Source organism: Pseudophryne corroboree, chromosome 6, assembly GCF_028390025.1.
Source record: "Pseudophryne corroboree isolate aPseCor3 chromosome 6, aPseCor3.hap2, whole genome shotgun sequence".
Classification (NCBI taxonomy): Eukaryota; Metazoa; Chordata; class Amphibia; order Anura; family Myobatrachidae; genus Pseudophryne; species Pseudophryne corroboree.
This window is the reverse complement of record NC_086449.1, coordinates 488,209,474-488,231,878: the sequence shown is the minus strand read 5'-3', so window position 1 is coordinate 488,231,878 and position 22,405 is coordinate 488,209,474. Positions and strand designations below refer to the sequence as shown.

General features: G+C 44.0%; 1 protein-coding gene across 14 annotated transcripts in view; it reads right to left on the bottom strand.

The window, feature by feature from the left end:
• Positions 1-22,405, bottom strand: part of NRCAM (neuronal cell adhesion molecule) — a 327,854-nt gene that overhangs the window by 32,074 nt on the left and 273,375 nt on the right. For 11 of the 14 annotated variants that reach the window (XM_063927298.1, XM_063927305.1, XM_063927301.1 and 8 more), the window contains 9 exons: positions 21,797-21,921; positions 20,883-20,912; positions 18,955-19,056; positions 15,709-15,906; positions 15,172-15,242; positions 14,479-14,704; positions 14,267-14,382; positions 10,914-11,118; positions 9,716-9,835 (listed from right to left, as the gene is read on the bottom strand). In XM_063927298.1, coding sequence (XP_063783368.1) covers positions 9,716-9,835; positions 10,914-11,118; positions 14,267-14,382; positions 14,479-14,704; positions 15,172-15,242; positions 15,709-15,906; positions 18,955-19,056; positions 20,883-20,912; positions 21,797-21,921 — 1,193 coding nt within the window. The remainder of the gene's footprint in view (positions 1-9,715; positions 9,836-10,913; positions 11,119-14,266; positions 14,383-14,478; positions 14,705-15,171; positions 15,243-15,708; positions 15,907-18,954; positions 19,057-20,882; positions 20,913-21,796; positions 21,922-22,405) is intronic. The other 3 variants (XM_063927303.1, XM_063927310.1, XM_063927311.1) reach the window with 1 other exon arrangement.

Here is a 22,405-nt window from a genome sequence, read left to right as displayed (position 1 = left end):
TTTATATTTATCTCCACACATACAATATATATATATACATACACTGTTCAAAAAAATAAAGGGAACACTAAATAAATAACACATCCTAGATCTGAATTAATGAAATATTCTTATTAAATACTTTGTTCTTTACATAGTTGAATGTGCTGACAACAAAATCACACAAAAATTATCAATGGAAATCAAATTTATTAACCCATGGAGGTCTGGATTTGGAGTCACACTCAAAATTAAAGTGGAAAAACACACTACAGGCTGATCCAACTGTGATGTAATGTCCTTAAAACAAGTAAAAATGAGGCTCAGTAGTGTGTGTGGCCTCCACGTGCCTGTATGACCTCCCTACAACGCCTGGGCATTCTCCTGATGAGGTGGCGGATGGTCTCCTGAGGGATCTCCTCCCAGACCTGGACTAAAGCATCCGCCAACTCCTGGACAGTCTGTGGTGCAACGTGACGTTGGTGGATGGAGCGAGACATGATGTCCCAGATGTGCTCAATTGGATTCAGGTCTGGGGAACGGGCGGGCCAGTCCATAGCATGAATGCCTTCGTCTTGCAGGAACTCCAGCCACATGAGGTCTAGCATTGTCTTGCATTAGGAGGAACCCAGGACCAACCGCACCAGCATATGGTCTCACAAGGGGTCTGAGGATCTCATCTCGGTACCTAATGGCAGTCAGGCTACCTCTGGCGAGCACATGGAGGGCTGTGCGGCCCCCCAAAGAAATGCCACCCCAAACCATTACTGACCCACTGCCAAACCGGTCATGCTGGAGGATGTTACAGGCAGCAGAACGTTCTCCTTGGCGTCTCCAGACTCTGTCATGTCTGTCACATGTGCTCAGTGAGAACCTGCTTTCATCTGTGAAGAGCACAGGGAGCCAGTGGCGAATTTGCCAATCTTGGTGTTCTCTGGCAAATGCCAAACGTACTGCACGGTGTTGGGCTGTAAGCTCAACCCCCACCTGTGGACGTCGGGCCCTCATACCACCCTCATAAAGTTTGTTTCTGATCGTTTGAGTAGACACATGCACATTTGTGGCTTGCTGGAGGTCATTTTGCAGGTCTCTGGCAGTGCTCCTCCTGTTCCTCCTTGCACAAAGGCGGAGGTAGTGGTCCTGCTGCTGGGTTGTTGCCCTCCTACGGCCTCCTCCACGTCTCCTGATGTACTGACCTGTCTCCTGGTAGCGCCTCCATGCTCTGGATACTAAGCTGACAGACACAGCAAACCTTCTTGCCACAGCTCGCATTGATGTGCCATCCTGGATGAGCTGCACTACCTGAGCCACTTGTGTGGGTTGTAGACTCCGTCTCATGCTACCACTAGAGTGAAAGCACCACCAGCTTTCAAAAGTGACCAAAACATCAGCCAGAAAGCATAGGAGCTGAGAAGTGGTCTGTGGTCACCACCTGCAGAACAACTCCTTTATTGGGAGTGTCTTGCTAATTGCCTATAATTTCCACCTTTTGTCTATTCCATTTGCACAACAGCATGTGAAATTGATTGTCAATCAGTGTTGCTTCCTAAGTGGACAGTTTGATTTCACAGAAGTGTGATTGACTTGGAGTTACATTGTGTTGTTTAAGTGTTCCCTTTATTTTTTTGAGCAGTGTATATAGATATATAGATATATAAATATGATATTGTATGTACACACACAGTAGTAACAGTCTGTTTAATTTTTCAGATCCTACAGTTGTGACCTTTGACCCCCTCACCCCCATCGCTGGCCCTGGATGGGTGTAAACGCTCTTCTGACATTTTGATCTTAGACTCAGGAATTTTCCCACCTATTCCCCTGCTCAGCCAGGTGTGCACAACAACAACAAAAAAAATTTGATTTTGCCTTGATAAGTGTCCACAATACTGGAATTGGATTGTGTAAAAATGACAGATGTAATTTTTAGTCCCAATCTGCATAAGTGGGGAGCAGTGGAGAAGTTGCTTATAACAACCAACCAGCTTCTAGCTAACACTTATCAAGTATATTCTATAAAAAGATACAAGCGGATTGGTTGCTATGGCTCTTTAGAAGATTTGATACATGTCCACCGAAGTTTGAGATCTGAATAAGGCCCTGACCTTTCATCCATTGTCATTACATGCACATTTGATTAATTTATAGAAAGCACTGTATATATTTTTTACTGTAAAACATCTCATGGGGAGGATATGAGATGTATATTAAAGGCTAATAGCTGTGTGTAATATAATAAAAAATATATTACACATCATAATACATCTACACCGTTAGGAAGAAACATTCGATAGGAAGAAGAGAAAATCTTTAATATCTTATAGCTCAACTCTTCTTCATAAGGATAGGTGTGTACATTGTGTACATACCGTACATATCTGCATGTATTTTGGAAATTTCACACAGAGCACACTGGAACTAATTCTGAGTTGGACGAATCTGCGGTTGCTTTCCTGTATGGCCGCAGCAGCCTACTTACTATCTTATGCTAACGTGGATGCAGGCGGAATGCCGGCTGCAGCAGCCTACTTAATATCTTATGTTAACGTGGATGCAGGCGGAATGCCGCAGCAGCCTACTTACTATCATCTTATGCTAACAAGGATGCAGGCGGAATGTCGGCCGCAGCAGCCTACTTACTATCTTATGGTAAGGTAGATGCAGGCGGAATGCCGGCCGCAGCAGCCTCCTTACTATTTTATGCCAACATGGATGCAGGCGGAATGCTGGCCGCAGCAGCTTATTTACTATCTTATGCTAACATGGATGCAGACGGAATGCCAGCCACAGCAGCCTACTTACTATCTTAGGCTAATGTGGATGCAGGCCGAACGCCGGCTGCAGCAGCTTACTTACTATCTTATGCTAACGTGGATGCAGACGGAATGCCGCAGCAGCCTACTTACTATCATCTTATGCTAACAAGGATGCAGACGGAATGCCGGCCGCAGCAACCTACTTACTATCTTATGGTAATGGATGCAGGCGGAATGCCAGCGGCAGCAGTCTACTTACTATCATATGCTAATGTGGATGTAGACGGAATGCAAGCGGCGGCAGCCTACTTACTATCATATGCTAATGTGGATGTAGGCGGAATGCCGGCCGCAGCAGCCTACTTACTATCAAATGCTAATGTGGATGCAGGCAAAATGACGGCAGCAGCAGCCTACTTACTATCTTATGCTAACGTGGATGCTGGCGGAATGCCGGCCGCAGCAGCCTACTTACTATCTTGTGCTAACGCAGGCGGAATGCCGGCCGCAGCAGCCTACTTACTATCTTATGCTAACGTGGATGCAGGCGGAATGCCGGCCGCAGCATCCTACTTACTATCTTATGCTAACGTGGATGCAGGCGGAATGTCGGCCGCAGCAGACTACTTACTATCATATGCTAATGTGGATGCAGGCGGAATGCCGGCTGCAGCAGCCTACTTACTATCTTATGCTAACGTGGATGCAGACGGAATGCCGCAGCAGCCTACTTCTATCATCTTATGCTAACGAGGATGCAGACAGAATGCCGGCCGAAGCAGCCTACTTACTATATTATGGTAATGTGGATGCAGGCGGAATGCCAGCGGCAGAAGTCTACTTATTATCATATGGTAATGTGGATGTAGACAGAATGCCGGCCGCAGCAGCCTACTTACTATCTTATGGTAATGTGGATGCAGGCGGAATGCCAGCGGGAGCAGCCTACTTACTATCATATGCTAATGTGGATGTAAGCGGAATGCCGGCCGCAGCAGCCTACTTACTATCAAATGCTAATGTGGATGTAGACAGAATGACGGCCGCAGCAGCCTACTTACTATCTTATGCTAACGTGGTTGCAGCTGGAATGCCGGCTGCAGCAGCCTACTTACTATCATATGCTAACATGGATGCAGACGAAATGCTGGCCGCAGCAGACTACTTACTATCTTATGCCAACGTGGATGCAGGCGGAATGCCGGCTGCAGCAGCCTACTTACTATTTTATGCTAACGTGGATGCAGGCGGAATGCCGACCGCAGCAGCCTACTTACTATCTTATGCTAACTTGGATGCAGGCGGAATGCCGGCCGCAGCAGACTACTTACTATCTTATGCTAACGTGGATGCAGGTGGAATGCTGGCCGCAGCAGCCTACTTACTATCTTATGCTAACGTGGATGCAGGCAGAATGCCGGCCGCAGCAGCCTACTTACTATCTTATGTTAACGTGGATGCAGGCGGAATGCCGCAGCAGCCTACTTACTATCATCTTATGCTAACTTGGATGCAGGCGGAATGCCGGCCGCAGCAGCCTACTTACTATCTTATGGTAAGGTAGATGCAGGCAGAATGCCGGCCGCAGCAGCCTACTTACTATCTTATGCTAATGTGGATGCAGGCGGAATGCTGGCCGCAGCAGCTTATTTACTATCTTATGCTAACATGGATGCAGACGGAATGCCAGCCACAGCAGGCTACTTACTATCTTAGGCTAATGTGGATGCAGGCCGAACGCCGTCTGCAGCAGCTTACTTACTATCTTATGCTAACGTGGATGCAGACGGAATGCCGCAGCAGCCTACTTACTATCATCTTATGCTAACGAGGATGCAGACGGAATGCCGGCCGCAGCAACCTACTTACTATCTTATGGTAATGGATGCAGGCGGAATGCCAGCGGCAGCAGTCTACTTGCTATCATATGCTAATGTGGATGTAGACGGAATGCAAGCAGCAGGCAGCCTACTTACTATCATATGCTAATGTGGATGTAGGCGGAATGCCGGCCGCAGCAGCCTACTTACTATCAAATGCTAATGTGGATGCAGGCAAAATGACGGCAGCAGCAGCCTACTTACTATCTTATGCTAACGTGGATGCTGGCGGAATGCCGGCCGCAGCAGCCTACTTACTATCTTGTGCTAACGGAGGCGGAATGCCGGCCGCAGTAGCCTACTTACTATCTTATGCTAACGTGGATGCAGGCGGAATGCCGGCCGCAGCAGCCTACTTACTATCTTATGCGAACGTGGATGCAGGCAGAATGCCGGCCGCAGCATCCTACTTACTATCTTATGCTAACGTGGATGCAGGCGGAATGTCGGCAGCAGCAGACTACTTACTATCATATGCTAATGTGGATGAAGGCAGAATGCTGATCACAGCAGCCTACTTACTATCTTATGCTAACGTGGATGCAGGCGGAATGCCGGCTGCAGCAGCCTACTTACTATCTTATGCTAACGTGGATGCAGACGGAATGCCGCAGCAGCCTACTTCTATCACCTTATGCTAACGAGAATGCAGACAGAATGCCGGCCGAAGCAGCCTACTTACTATATTATGGTAATGTGGATGCAGGCGGAATGCCAGCGGCAGAAGTCTTCTTACTATCATATGGTAATGTGGATGTAAGCGGAATGCCGGCCGCAGCAGCCTACTTACTATCTTATGCTAACGTGGATGCAGCTGGAATGCCGGCTGCAGCAGCCTACTTACTATCATATGCTAACATGGATGCAGACGGAATGCTGGCCGCAGCAGACTACTTACTATCTTATGCCAACGTGGATGCAGGCGGAATGCCGGCTGCAGCAGCCTACTTACTATTTTATGCTAACGTGGATGCAGGCGGAATGCCGACCGCAGCAGCCTACTTACTATCTTATGCGAACGTGGATGCAGGCGGAATGCCGGCCGCAGCAGACTACTTACCATCTTATGCTAACGTGGATGCAGGTGGAATGCTGGCCGCAGCAGCCTACTTACTATCTTATGCTAATGTGGATGTAGATAGAATGACGGCCGCAGCAGCCTACTTACTATCTTATGCTAACGTGGATGCAGCTGGAATGCCGGCTGCAGCAGCCTACTTACTATCATATGCTAACATGGATGCAGACGGAATGCTGGCCGCAGCAGACTACTTACTATCTTATGCCAACGTGGATGCAGGCGGAATGCCGGCTGCAGCAGCCTACTTACTATTTTATGCTAACGTGGATGCAGGCGGAATGCCGACCGCAGCAGCCTACTTACTATCTTATGCCAACGTGGATGCAGGCGGAATGCCGGCAGCAGCAGACTACTTACCATCTTATGCTAACGTGGATGCAGGTGGAATACTGGCCGCAGCAGCCTACTTACTATCTTATGCTAACGTGGATGCAGGCAGAATGCCGGCCGCAGCAGCCTACTTACTATCTTATGCTAACGTGGATGCAGACGGAATGCCGCAGCAGCCTACTTAATATCTTATGCTAACGAGGATGTAGACGGAATGCCGGCCGAAACAGCCTACTTACTATCTTATGCTAATGTGGTTGTAGGCGGAATTCCTGCCGCAGCAGCTTACTTACTATCAAATGCTAATGTGGATGCAGGCAGAATGACGGCAGCAGCAGCCTACTTACTATCTTATGCTAACGTAGATGCAGGCAGAATGCCGGGCCGCAGCAGCCTACTTACTATCTTATGCTAACGTGGATGCAGGCGGAATGCCGGCCGCAGCAGACTTCTTACCATCTTATGCTAACGTGGATGCAGGCGGAATGCTGGCAGCAGCAACCTACTTACTATCTTATGCTAACGTGGATGCAGGCGGAATGCCGGCTGCAGCAGACTACTTACCATCTTATGCTAACGTGGATGCAGGCGGAATGCCGGCCGCAGCAGACTACTTACCATCTTATGCTAACGTGGATGCAGGTGGAATGCTGGCAGCAGCAGCCTACTTACTATCTTATGCTAACGTAGATGCAGGCAGAATGCCGGGCCGCAGCAGCATACTTACTACCTTATGCTAACGTGCATGCAGGCGGAATGCCGGCCGCAGCAGCCTACTTATTATCCTCTGCTAATGTGGATGCAGGCAGAATGCCGGCCGCAGCAGCCTACTTACTATCTTATGCTAATGTGGATGCAGGCGGAATGCTGGCTGCACCAGCCTACTTACTATCTTATGCTAACATGGATGCAGACGGAATGCCGCAGCAGCCTACTTACTATCTTATGCTAACGAGGATGCAGACGGAATGCCGGCCGAAACAGCCTACTTACTATCTTATGGTAATGTGGATGCAGGCGGAATGCCAGCGGCAGCAGCTTACTTACTATCAAATGATAATGTGGATGCAGGCAGAATGACGGCCGCAGCAGCCTACTTACTATCTTATGCTAACGTGGATGCAGACGGAATGCCGGCTGCAGCAGCCTACTTACTATCTTATGCTAACGTAGCTGCAGACGGAATACCGGCTGCAGCAGCCTATTTACTATCTTATGCTAATGCTAACAAAGGCGGAATGCTGGGCGCAGCAGCCTATTTATTATCTTACGCTAACGTGGATGCAGATGGAATGCTGGCCGCAGCAGCCTACTTACTATCTTATGCTAACGTGGATGCAGGCAGAATGCCGGCCGCAGCAGCCTACTTACTATCTTATGCTAACGTGGATGCAGACGGAATGCCGCAGCAGCCTACTTAATATCTTATGCTAACGAGGATGTAGACGGAATGCCGGCCGAAACAGCCTACTTACTATCTTATGCTAATGTGGTTGTAGGCGGAATTCCTGCCGCAGCAGCTTACTTACTATCAAATGCTAATGTGGATGCAGGCAGAATGACGGCAGCAGCAGCCTACTTACTATCTTATGCTAACGTAGCTGCAGACGGAATACCGGCTGCAGCAGCCTATTTACTATCTTATGCTAATGCTAACAAAGGCGGAATGCTGGGCGCAGCAGCCTATTTATTATCTTACGCTAACGTGGATGCAGATGGAATGCTGGCCGCAGCAGCCTACTTACTATCTTATGCTAACGTGGATGCAGGCGGAATGCCGGCTGCAGCAGACTACTTACCATCTTATGCTAACGTGGATGCAGGCGGAATGCCGGCCGCAGCAGACTACTTACCATCTTATGCTAACGTGGATGCAGGTGGAATGCTGGCAGCAGCAGCCTACTTACTATCTTATGCTAACGTAGATGCAGGCAGAATGCCGGGCCGCAGCAGCATACTTACTACCTTATGCTAACGTGCATGCAGGCGGAATGCCGGCCGCAGCAGCCTACTTACTATCCTCTGCTAATGTGGATGCAGGCAGAATGCCGGCCGCAGCAGCCTACTTACTATCTTATGCTAATGTGGATGCAGGCGGAATGCTGGCTGCACCAGCCTACTTACTATCTTATGCTAACATGGATGCAGACGGAATGCCGCAGCAGCCTACTTACTATCTTATGCTAACGAGGATGCAGACGGAATGCCGGCCGAAACAGCCTACTTACTATCTTATGGTAATGTGGATGCAGGCGGAATGCCAGCGGCAGCAGCTTACTTACTATCAAATGATAATGTGGATGCAGGCAGAATGACGGCCGCAGCAGCCTACTTACTATCTTATGCTAACGTGGATGCAGACGGAATGCCGGCTGCAGCAGCCTACTTACTATCTTATGCTAACGTAGCTGCAGACGGAATACCGGCTGCAGCAGCCTATTTACTATCTTATGCTAATGCTAACAAAGGCGGAATGCTGGGCGCAGCAGCCTATTTATTATCTTACGCTAACGTGGATGCAGATGGAATGCTGGCCGCAGCAGCCTACTTACTATCTTATGCTAACGTGGATGCAGCTGGATTGCCGGCTGCAGCAGCCTACTTACTATCATATGCTAACATGGATGCAGGCGGAATGCTGGCCGCAGCGCCTACTTACTATCTTGTGCTAACGTGGATGCAGGCAGAATACTGGCTGCACCAGCCTACTTACTATCTTATGCTAATGTGGGTGCAGGCGGAATATCGGCCGCTATCTTATGCTAACGCTGGCGGAATGCCGGCCGCAGTAGCCTAATTACTATCTTATTCTAATGTCGATGCAGGCGGAACGCCGGCCACAGCAGCCTACTTACTATCTTATGCTAATGTCGATGCAGGCAGACCATTGTTTTTATATCTGCAGCCACTCAGTCATCATTAGTATCTGGGTACAGAACATCTCTGTACACATGCTACTGAATGCAGTGATGTGCAGTCAGGGGAGGCAGGTGAGTATTACCGGTCATACTCCAGTATACTATAAAAATGGTTAGAATGCAAAGAAGATATTTATAACTTATACATATAGTTGTATTATTCTAATCAATTGGATAGTCAACTCACCAAATTTGCAGCACTCGGATACATATATACTGTATGTGTGGGTAAATCTGACTCTGATAGTAGGCAGTGACTCCCTAACCTTTCGGGATCAGTACGAAATCATGCCGGACGGGATCCTGGCGGTCAGAATACCGACACCGGGATCCCGACTGGCACAATCCCGACAGGGGGACGAGCGCAACGCAACTCTGTGGACACCCACAGAGGGAGAATATGACGGGATTGTGCCGGTCGGGTTCCCGGTGTCGGTATTTCGACCGCCGGGATTCCGTCCGGCGGGGTCTTGACCGCATCCCAACCTTTCACCTCACGTCACTCCCACTAGACGGAACAGATCCACGTGTCTGCATTGTCCATGCCCAGTTAGTGCCCCAAAACAACAAGTTCACTGAAAGAGTGGTCTGTTAAATCCATCTGCACTCGCGAAGATATGACTCAGGCCCACTACATATTATTCCATTTTAGGATTGATCTGCAATGGAGTGTTCATACTTCAAGATACAGTATGTCTGGAGACGGTTAGGTGATATACCAATAAAAATAAAAGCAATTGTAAAAAAGCACAACACACGCACTGCACTTACTTGACTGGTACTTCAGAGTATACTGTGTCAGGACCCCATTTGGATGTACAGGTGGGCTCCATGTCAAAGTTAATGACTCAGGAGTTTGATGAGTAATATGTAAAACCGCCATACCGGGAACTGTAAAACCAAAAAGATTAATGGTCATTGTTATATACTGCAAAAAAATTATTGTTAGCCTATCAGCCCCTGATATGTCTGTGAACTACTTCATTCACAGACATATTGCGTCGGCCGTGCAGCACAGCCGAGGGCTGATATATGCCAACTTGCTGCAGGGACCGCTGGTGATTGACATCTCACCTGGCCGGGCACATTTAAATGAACGACCAGTGATATAGGTTGGCAGAACGGTCAGGTGTGTACCCAGCTTAAGACTGTATGAAGCTCATCATTGGTCTGACAGGCATTTAATCTGCCTGTGTATGCCCGGCATAAGTGTTGACTGAACACCTATCTTGTAAGAATAAGTTTAGCTACTATATTCATATACTTCAATTACTTACTTCCATACAGAGAAAAACTATTTTTTATTATATCCAATTATTCAGTTGTATCTTAAGAGACAGTTTTACTTAAAAAAAGAATGATAATAAACCTATTTACATGAACATATAAGTAGAGTATATTTATGTGAGATGACTGAGCTGTTACTCAGCACGTTGTTTGTACACATTACCTGTTGCCTTACAACGGACTGTGCAGAGTTAGGGGGACAAGTGGAGGTACAGTATGGGCAACACCTCCACTTGTACTCCTTGGAAAGTTTGGTAAATCTGTCTCTTAGGGTCTGATTCAGAGTAGCTAGTAAAGGCTGCAACTGCTTCAGCATGTTTTGTCATCACGGAGTCTCAATCGCTACTGTGACGCATGCAGTGGGACACATGCGCAGTTGAAAAACAATGACCATTTACACAAATATTGTGTGTGAAACAGGTCCTTAGTGTGATATAATGTGGCATGTACCCCACAGCCTGACAGGAGGGGAGTGGGCAAAGAAAAAAGCTGCATTATCTGTAAGTCACTTTTCAAGTTTTACTTTTTTTTTCTAGAAATGTGTTGTGTTGTATTGTCTTACATACTGTAGTATTTACTAGCAATTTAAAAGTTAATTGTTGAATTGTGGCAGATTACTTTGACAAAACAAATATGATATACATTTTTATTTTTTTGTTTAAAATTCAAAATTAAGGAGTACCTCCTTCTGGGGTCTCAAAGTATTTATCCTTGCTGGAAGGACCCTCCCCTTTCCCATTGACCACTCTGACATTGAGAAAGTAGTTGGTATTGGGTAATAACCCAGGGAGCATTCCATGGGTCCTGTTTCCAGCAAAGGTGAGCATCCATTTTTCTAGATGCCTCCTATTCCTGTTCAGTGGATTCTGTGCTTTCCAGTAGTAGACCTACAACATCCATCAAAATCAGTTCATTAGTTGTCCAGTTTATCCTGCATATACATACAAATAATTATATATATATATATATATATATATATATATATATATATATATATATATATATATATATATTAGCTACCAGTGAGATGCGGTTATGTGACCGGTGGTCGGGAGACCGCCAGTAACTATGCAGACGCTGGAAGCCCGTCCAGTGGAAAGCCCGATAGTTGGCATGCCGACTGACAGGGACTTTTCCCACTTGTGGGTGTCCACGACACCCATAGAGTGGAAATAGAACCTGTGGCGAGTGCAGCAAGCCCACAAGGGGCTTAATTGTCCTCGGCCTCCCCGCCGGCAAACTAAACACCGGGATCCTGGTGTATGTATGGTGACCGGCGGTATCCCAACTGTCGGTCACCCAAACCCAACCCCTACCAGTGACGTGCCATGAGGTGAGATAGAGCATTTCCTGTCATACTCCAGTATATATAAGGTATACGAAAAATACAAAGAATATATTATATCTTTGTATTATTCTAATAATTTTTATAGCCAAAACTCTGGAGTAAGTGCCTCACCTTTTTACCTTGTCTGCACATCCCTGATCAAAACTCACCAAATTTCCAGCAGTATACAGATGGAGCCTCCCTTATCGTTGCTGTTTCTCTGCCTAAACGGAGGATTAGTCACACCTAAGCAATAGCTCAGGTTGTTCAGTTGTACCACAGACAGGCACGTTGAGGCATGAATACACATGCAGCATGCAATACACATCTTGACCACTGGGTGGCTAATGCTCCACTAATCCAGTACTGTAGAGCGAATAGCGGCGGATTGATCTACAAGTTCTGGAAAAAGGTCAGTGACAACTGTAATGTTACTGTATACTGTACACACAGAACAATGATCAGACAGAGAGAGTCAATTTAAAAAAAATAAGCCAATAAATCAATCAATAAAATTAGTGTATACAGACGCAAGCGAATGTGTTAAAGCAATGGTCCATTGACATTAAGACTACAGCAAGATAAAAGCTCCTCTCTAAGTTCCTGGATGCCAAAACACTGTGCTTAGTGTCTCTATACAGTATTTTCTATCTAGCCAGAAACCCTGTACCCCATGCAAGCTGGGCGGACATTTGGAGGGTACCCGACACACAGCTGCTTGTCGTTTCCTTTTGCGGTGTCACATAATCTAGTGGCTGGTCTGTCCGAAAGCCAAGACTCTCCTCTTTCCTATGGTACCAATTTCAAGTCTCTGGGATACCCAGAACCGGAGATATCGGAACACAAAGTGGACCCATTTTCCTGTAGACTATAATGGGCCCGTTAAATCAGACCCACCATGGGTTCCGACGCTTGCCGTTTGCCTTGTGGGAGTCACAGAAACCCGTTTCTGAGCCGATTGGACTCCCAGAACCAGAGATATTAAGCTTTAAGCCCATTTTAATTTATTTTATAGCTGACATAAACCTAACGTCAATGGACCATTGCTTTAACATGTTCGTTTGCATCTGTAGACACTATTTTTATTTATTGATTTGTCTACGGGACCTCATTGCCGCAGTGTATTTTAAATAGCATATTGATACGTGTGTACAGCATTGCCCATACAGTGTACAGTAAAGTAGTTCTTGCGCTATAGTGTACTGTATTTCAATGGAGACCACACGCATGCGCAATGGTGATTTTAGAAAAGTGACATTTGGTAGATGATTGCAGGTATTACACTCACCAGTAACGACAAACACCATGATAAGCTCTGTGAGCCTCCCTACGACTAGGCACGCCGCCATGCGCCCAGGCACGCAGAGACTCCGTGATCGGGACTAACGCCATAGATAGCATAGATGAGGCTCCATCTGTATGCTGCTGCACCTTTGTATAATGCCCATATTGAAGTCCATATTGTGTGTAAATCTGGCTCTTTTACTTGCCAGTGTTTCCTCAACCATTTACCTCCCTGCATGTCCCTGGTATCTACCCGTCATTGCCAAGTGATTATTAATTTTATTCAATGACGCCGAGTGAATATTCCTTTTATTCACTAATAAATAAAAATCATTCACATTTTTTTAGTTCATTCATCAGTCTTAATATCTTCTAGTTAAGTAATATTTATTTTAACAATGAAATACCATTGAAAACAGATATCTATAAAAAAGTGTGAAGATGTTGTAATAAGAAAAATCTTAAAGATCGCAGTGACATGTCTGATGCACAAGTAGCCTGCTTGCACAGTGCCTGTGCGACCGGGAGTTCTTTAGACGCTGACTTCAGTTTGTCTCACTTGCATATGTTTTGTCTTTATCGGGTGTGTCGTGGTAGTGATGAGGGAATAACGTATGCATACATAAGAAAATTCAGGGGGGGTGGGGGGGGGGTGCATGTATCCCCCTCCTGTCATTTAGGGGAAGTTTTATTTTATTCAAATGCAGCAAAAGTGTGGAAAGAGGCACAATGGTTCTGGGGCCCGGGGGAGAACACCCGCCCAAGTCAGCAGCACTGCAGATACATGCAAGTGACAGGCAAATAGTAGTAGTTTGCTCAGCGCACAGCGCCCCCTCTCCCTCATACCAGCAAGTGCCTTTGGACACGGTGTTGCTGCACTTGAATAAAATTTTAATTTTCCTAAATAGCAGGTGGAGCACATTATTATGTGCCCTATTATCCATGTGTGCCTCTGACCCCTCCCCATTACCTGTGTGAGGCTCTCACCCCCATGTTACTTGCTCTGTGGCATTTCAATGTCGATTCAATGTGCAGATTATTATGTTTGCTAATTAGCCATGTGAGATGATTCATAACCTATGTTATGCGGAGGATCCAAAGGAAAATGTCAGTGAAACTGAAAACCTGATACAGATATATATGTACTATACATATATTTATACATATTTCAATGTAATACAAGCAGGGGGGAAGAACAATCCAATGTTTCTATGTCTTTATCTCACATTGTGAACATTGAAACACTGGATCATTCTTGCTGCCTGCTTGTATTAGTGTAAGAGACCTGAGTGCCGCCCTTTCCTTGGTACATACTGAGTCAATCAGTCAATTCTGCAACCGTACTGATGAAAAGCATGTCAAAGGTTCCAGGTTCATTTTGAGATTTTTCTCTTAAATAAGTTGATCTAGAAAGAAATACCTACCCGGTATCCTTGTAGATGACCCCGGACAGATGTCAGAGGGACAGAATCCCACTGAACCTTTACTAAAGTGGTATTAATGACATCCACCTCAACGTTACCAGGAGCAATCATTGGAACTAATGTAAAAAACAAACAAACAACAATCAGAACAGTGCATTTCCGACTCATTCAATTCAGAGTACTTATCTTACTAAGATTTTTAGTGTACTCACGGTCTTCTCCAGAATGTCCAATGACAATAGTGGGATCTGGAGCATACCCAAGATCATTTAAAGCTTGAACCTTCACTTCATATGGAACAAAGGTCGGAGTGCCAGACACTATATATTTGGAAACATTTGCAACTGTGACAGATGTCCATTCCTCATCAACGTCTTTCTGCCTCCAGCTCACTTTGTATTGAAGACCAGGTCCATTAGAATCAAAGCCTTTCATAGGCTGTTTGGAATAGGATGAGAAAAGCACTAAGTCAGAGAACATCTAATGCACACTTTGCCTGCACTTAGAGCATAAAGTTGCAATTGAAAAGTGCACATGTGCACTTATCATCTAGATGCATTTTATTGCATAGAGGGAATAATAGCTCTTATTCTTTTAAACATTGCTTGCCAGTAAATTGAGCTCCAAATGTACCATATAAATATAGCTGTGGGATAAACAGTGTTGATTTATCACATACTATATCTAGGGGGTATATAGGAGTGCTGAATTATCGAAGAGGAGATGTTGACCATAACAGTCAATCAAATTCTAGCTATTATATTCTAGAAGGTGTTAGTTAAATTTTAAGTGGAATCTGATTGGTTGATATAGGCAACATCTCCACTTTTCTAAACCCACACTTTAGTAAATATACCTCTGGGTTTAGAAGAAAACTATTATAAAAGAAAGATGGTGAGACTTACTTTCCAGGTGATTACCAAGTTGTCTGGCTCTGTACCTATTCCTCTAACACCGGATGGACTTGTATCAGGCTCTGAAAATAACAGAAAGCTAGTGTTTGTGTAGTGCTTCTTTTGTTTTTACAAGTAATGCAGCAGTACTGTACATCTACAGCCCTGAAATCTGATGATCTGCGGTCCATTGGGAAATTGGGAAAAAATGGCATGTTAAAAATCCCTGACTCGCTGGTTGGAAACGGCAAATCAAGGTTTTCCAACATTTACCAATCCCCCAACCCAGCCGTAGGGAGAACGGGGTAATTGCCCCAATTCTTTCCTAATAGATGAGCCCAATAGTTGTGAGACTACACTAACTCTTCAAATGATTTCAATAAACAAAATAATGACAATAGAATGAACCCTCTTAATGCTCATTACTTGTCAACTATTATAACATGTAAAAAGTAATTTATGACAATGCATTTACACAAATTATGATACATATGCATATAATTTTATATTGTTATTGAGATAAAAAAAGTTGTTTTGCTGTTTACAAACCTGCTGCCTTTGTCCTATAACGTTCAGATGATTCACTTGGGTCACTCCGTCCAATTTCATTAACAGCAATGACACGGAAGGAGTAGTTGACATATGGAGATAGGGTGAGAGTGGCTGTGGCCTGTGTACCACTGACCTTGGTCTGGATGTGCCATACTCCAGGTTCTCGCATGGCATCCTCATACTCGATGATAAATTCTAAAGACAGATGAATAAAATTTCCATACTTCCTTATTACAGTACTTATAAACAATTGGCTTTCTATAAGTTTCTGTCAGGTTGTCAAAATAGTGGGATATTGATTTCAAAATTACAAGACACACTTACAGTGATTAATATACCACATCTAACTTATTTTATTCAGTATCCGGATGCTAGGTTGACCAGGATAAGATCGACAGTCAATAGCTCGACCACTAATGGTCGACAGGCATTAGGTCTACATGGTCAAAAGGTCGACATGGCAATGGTCGACACGGGAAACGGTTGACATGATTTTTTTACAATTTTTTTGACCTTATTCATACTTTACGATCCACGTGGCTAACAATTAGGAATAGTAACCTGTGCCGAGCTCAGTGGTAGTGGAGCGAGGCACCTTGCCCAAAGCAGGGCAAGTGAAGCGAGCCATGTGAGCGGATGCGGTGCACTAATTGGGGTTCCCAGTTACTTTACTTTAGTAAACGACATACAAAATTGTAAAAAGCTCACGTCGACCTTTCCAGTGTCAACCTTTTTGGGTGTCGACCCTGTCAACCTTTTGGGGTCGACCTAGACACTGTCAACCTTTTCCTGTTCGACCTAGACAGCCATACTTTTAGTCATCAACTAAACAGCTGCAGTACTTTTTATCTATCATCATAGAATTACAAAGTATGAGTGAAATAAATTGCTTCCCAACCAACAAGTCATAGATCTGGAGTGGCTAAAGCCAAAAAGCAAAACTGTGACAGGGCATGCTGGGATGTGTAGTTCTACAGCAGCTGGAGGGACATGTATTGTCCACCCCTGCACTATAGCCACATGCAGTTCTTAAATATGGCTTGTGGCTGGCAGCATGAGCATATTGCTCCGGACACCTGTGGCTGGGGGAGGATGCTGGCATGGGTGGACTGACGTCTGCTTCTGTGGCACGTCACCACTGCATATTGTATGGAGCTCACCCAATTAGGGGATAAGGAGGCAAGGAGGTAAATGGCTGAGGCACTGACTAGTACCAGAGACAGATTTACACACAATATATGAGCCCATGGGTGCATGTGGGCATTATACACAGGTGCAGCAGTATATACTGCTGGATATTTGGTGAGGTTTGATCAGAGATGTGCAGAATAGGTAGGTGCCTCCAATGCCATAGACTTTTTACTCCAGAGTTTTGACTAAATATGATTAGAATAATGCAAAGAAGATATTTCTAATATATTCTTTGTATTTTTCCTATACTTTATATAGTCAAAACTCTGGCATACACTGTAGTATGAGAGGAAATGCTCTGCCTCACCTCTCCGCACGTTACTGGAAGGAGGATAGTGTAAGGTTCCCTAACACCTTTCTGGTCTCTGTGATAAGACATATGGGGGTGTGAGAAGACTTTCTGTGAAGTCTGATGGATATCTGGGAGAATGTGGAAAGGTCTGATTGATTGTGGGGAGGTTTGAAGGGCATGTGAAGAGGTCTGATAGCATGGTGGACTCAGGGGTATGAAGAGTATTTAAAGGATATATGGAGAACCTGATGATGTGAGGTGCATGTGGGGAGGTCTAAAGTGGCATGATGGCCATATATAAAAGGTTTTTATTCCTCATGAAGAGTACTATTTGAAGCCTTGTGAACTCACCTCCTCTGGACACAGTAGCGAGATAAGAGCTGTGCCGATCTGATGATTATTGTGAACATTTTAGCATTTGGGGAGATTTAATGAACATGTAACAATGTAGTAACATTGAGTCAAATATTTCAACACATAAAGTTAATAAAATAAATATTTTAATTGTTTTGGTATTGAATTATATTGTAAACTATATTATATTTTCAATGTATGTGTGTACGGTATGCACATATGTACACACATTAAAACTGTAAACTGGACTATGGGCCTACTTCAGCGTGGACTGCTATTCTGAGAAATTGCAGTTGTCTGCCACCCCGACAGGAAGAAAAAACGCCATGCAAAATTGCGAATGCATTGCAGATCGCTATCCACTCGCAGATGCATACACAATTCCTGGAACATCGAAAAGACTTTGCCATCTGAGCAAATGTGAGTAGGTCTTGGGCTGCCACTAATCTGCGACTGAGACGGCCTGGAAGTGGTCTGCGCTGATGTCAGAGATCCTCCCCAAAAACACCTGGCACACCAGCGGTTTTTGTGACACACCCAGAAAATGGCAGGTTTCTGCCCAGAAACGACGGCTTCCTGTAAGTCAAACAGCGACTACATTGCGATTATAATCTTTACGTATTTTCTGTCGCTATTACCCCTCACGCGAACGCTATGCATGCGCAGCCGTTCGATAATCGCTCAATTTGCAATTTCTCTGAATAGCGATCCATTCTGAATTAGGCCCGAATTGCAGTATATTTAGAGTTTTCTACCCTTTTATTCTCTGTCACAAGTGAAGACAGGTTAATGAAATTACAGGTTGAGTATCCCATATCCAAATATTCCGAAATACGGAATATTCCGAAATACGGACTTTTTTGAGTGAGAGTGAGATAGTGAAACCTTTGTTTTTTGATGGCTCAATGTACACAAACTTTGTTTAATACACAAAGTTATTAAAAATATTGTATTAAATGACCTTCAGGCTGTGTGTATAAGGTGTATATGAAACATAAATGAATTGTGTGAATGTAGACACACTTTCTTTAATGCACAAAGTTATAAAAAATATTGGCTAAAATTACCTTCTGGCTGTGTGTATAAGGTGTATATGTAACATAAATGCATTCTGTGCTTAGATTTAGGTCCCATCACCATGATATCTCATTATGGTATGCAATTATTCCAAAATACGGAAAAATCCGATATCCAAAATACCTCTTGTCCCAAGCATTTTGGATAAGGGAGACTCAACCTGTACTGACAAAAACAAAATCACACACAGAACACAACAAGATCCCTTAAATATAGCACTTAAAAAAAGAGTATTCCAATAACATGTATTGTTATATTTTCTTAACTGGATGAGAAGTGGGAAAATGACAGCAGGTTTTTTGTTTTGTGTTTTATACATATTAAGTTACCCGTGATAGGGCTGTTATTGTCATCTCCTGGCACCCACGAGAGCTGCACACTTCTTTCAAGAGCATCAGTCAATTCCAAATCCGAAGGTGCGTCTGGGCGATCTGAAAGTCAAATTATCCATTATATCGTGGAAATAGGCTGCTTCCTGTATAGCTGAGAGAGAGATTAGCAACAATGCCAGAAAAGAATCTCGGAAGCAAATCTATGTATTCATGTGGAGTAAAAAAGTGAATCCATTTCCATGCAATTGAACATTACACTGCAAATGACAGCTGTGGCATGTCACATATACACAACACTGGAAGATAAGATAGAAGATGTCTACAGATCTGTCATAAATCAGAATAAGACAATGAATAAAATAAAGCAGAGAAGAGAAATGCACCAAATGGTATAGCTTATTAGCAGGAGCGGATCCAGGCACGGGCAAGCAGGGTGGGCAGCCGCAGTCACCCGCCGCCCACCCGCACCCTGGCTGCAGCAGGCGCCGTGGGCTCTGTGGACACCCGCTGCAGCCGGCGCCGTTGTCAGACGCTAGAGGTCATAACTGACCTCTAAGGTCTGTGCGGCGCTATGGGAAAAACGTCATAACTGTGGCCACGCCCCTTCCCTATGAAGCCACAAGGAAAACTTTCACCCTGGGCGCCACAAGGTCTAGAACCGGCCCTTCTTATTAGGGCAGCCATAAAGCAATGAAATGTTCTCAAGAAAACATGACACAAGCTATTGCTTCTTTGTTGGTATTCTTATGTTACAAAAGGATGCAAGAGAGTGGATTACGCAGCAAGTAGGGTATGAGCAGCTGTGCCTTCATGATGACAGCAAATACGGTACTGTGAGCACATTAGTATTAGTACTACAAAACTAATACACACTCACAACACACGTCTAACAAATACAAACACTACAACACAATACTACTATGAATTCTATCACTTCCAGCACTAGATAGATAGATAGATAGACAGATAGATAGATAGATAGACAGACAGACAGACAGACAGACAGACAGACAGACAGACACAATGAACAAATAAAAGTACCCTTTCACAAGAGCAGAGGCCATGCACAAATGTAAAAATGCTTATAGCAATAGTAAAAAAACGAAAAACATTCTACTTAAAGGGGAAGTACAGTATCTAGAATACAAATGAGGGAGTGTTGTACTTTGCTAAAGACCAGAGCATGCTATAGTAAATGCAGAGCATGGTCACTGACTAAGCCCTCTTTAGTCAGAAATAGCCTTAATATATTATAGGACTGATTCAGAGGTGGACACAAAAGTCACTGCTGCTGCTGCTGCTACTTCATACGCATCGGCTGTGCGAAAATATGCAAAAACTACAGGCGGCATATTGTGTAATGAGACCACTGTCGGCTTCTGTGACCTGCTGCCTACGTCCAAAGACACAGCATCTGATCCACTGTATGAACAACGAAAGCCCATCAGACATGTGAGTAACTCTCAGGTTAATCGGGATATCCAGCAAAACTTTGTTGCCAGGGCCTGAGAAACTGCGTCCGAAGAAGTAGCCACTGGCTTTGGCATGCCCAGAAAACCAGGGGGTGGGAGGGGGGACATTCCTACAATTTCTATAAAACACTCCCTGTCACATCCCCAAATGCCAGCAGATGGCGCAGATCAAATGCCATCAGAAAAGTGCGTGAACATCAAATGACTGTCAGACTCAGAATTAGCCTCTATGAAAAGTAGTTAATGCCATTGGGTCATTAAAATTTGCCATTTCAGCTGATTGTCTAAGCAACAAGAGCACATAAAACAGCGCATTTCTCCTGCTATGTATATTTCCCCTTTAACATATGCATAGAAAATAAATAAAATATCATGCAACGATATCATCCAAAAAAAAAAATGCAGATGAGGTGTGATATGTTTATGCATAAATGGATGGGTGCATCTGTTTACCGTTCTTTACAGGTGGTGGCAGAGTAGCTGCTGCAAGGGATATTAACACAATATTAGTAACGACCAACATCTAGCATGTAGCGTAATAAACATGCAGACCAGTCTAACTATACAGAGCAGACAGAAGTAAGAGAAAAATTCAGCTCTCATTTTTATGTGTCAGGCTGCAAAAGGGCCTCAAATCAAATATTTAGGTTATAATTACAAATAATGTTGTTAAGAAGCCTCACCAAGCCTAAATATACAATTCAAGTTAAAAGTTATATTGGCAGATATAATAGTAATAAACTGGATATACACCGGTTTTAAACATTTCCTAGGATGTTAATCTCTTGTATGCTTTACTGAAAAACTATTTATCTGGGATATTTTATTATTTGAAGTACTAATGAATGACACTGATTAATATAACTTAATTAGTTTTCCTTTTCTAGTGTTATAATCGCAAACCATACCCACAAATCTGCCAATCTTACACATGAAAGAGAACACAAGTGAGATTGCAAGAGTATGGATGGAAACTAGCGAGTAAAGTCCAATACAAGGACACTACATGGAAAGAAGGAAAAGGAAGGGAAAAAGTAACAATTCTGGATGCAGACATGGTTGTCTTATCATGTTCTTTCTTTTTATCTGTATGATTTACAATCTCATACAATGAAATATTGATATAGTTAGAAATGAGTTGTGTTCAGATAGCTTTATTTTTTATTTTATAGTCTTTATGTTGATGCTTTCTTACGCATAGTGGAGACAGTAAGTAGCTAAACCAGAATGGTACAAAAAAACCAACAGAAGCTTGGCAATTGTTATTCAAAATAGTTCACCTACAATATAAAATATTCTATGGAAATAATATATACAAATGGTAATTTCTAAACTACTTGACAGTACAAAAATAAGTTATGTCTTACCAACTACAGTGAGCATGGCACTAGCTGAGACGCTGTCCAAGGTAGTGTTTGCAACACAAGTGTAAGTGCCTTCATCATTTTCTGTTACATTCTTTATAATCAAACGTTCCTTATCAAGAGTGTATCTGAAAAACATACAATTGAATATTGCTATATGCTTTCTTTTACTGTATATGTGTGTATATATATATCTAGAGAGAGAGAGAGAGAGAGAGAGAGAGAGAGAGAGAGAGAGAAAAAATACTTCATGTCTTACTACAAGCTAGAATAGGGCACATACTATGGGCAGAACAAGTGATTAACTCCATGCAAATGAATCACTGTGCCTTTTCATCTGTTTTTTAATAAATATTTTTCTTTCAATAATTGGCATGGTGGCGTGATGGTCCAAGACCCTGATCTGACCAGGGAGAAGGACCCTGCTCTGACTGCCTCAGCTCCATGTCTTTCAGCCTACAACAGGATATTTAGTCTGACATACAGGGTGCACAGCTAGTCATGGAACAGGGACGATCAGCTCCACTTCCCTGCTTTCTGTCTCCTGTTCTCCCCATCTGATTCTCCTCATCCCTCTGCTCTTGCCCCTGCTCTGTGCACCTCCACTTCTAC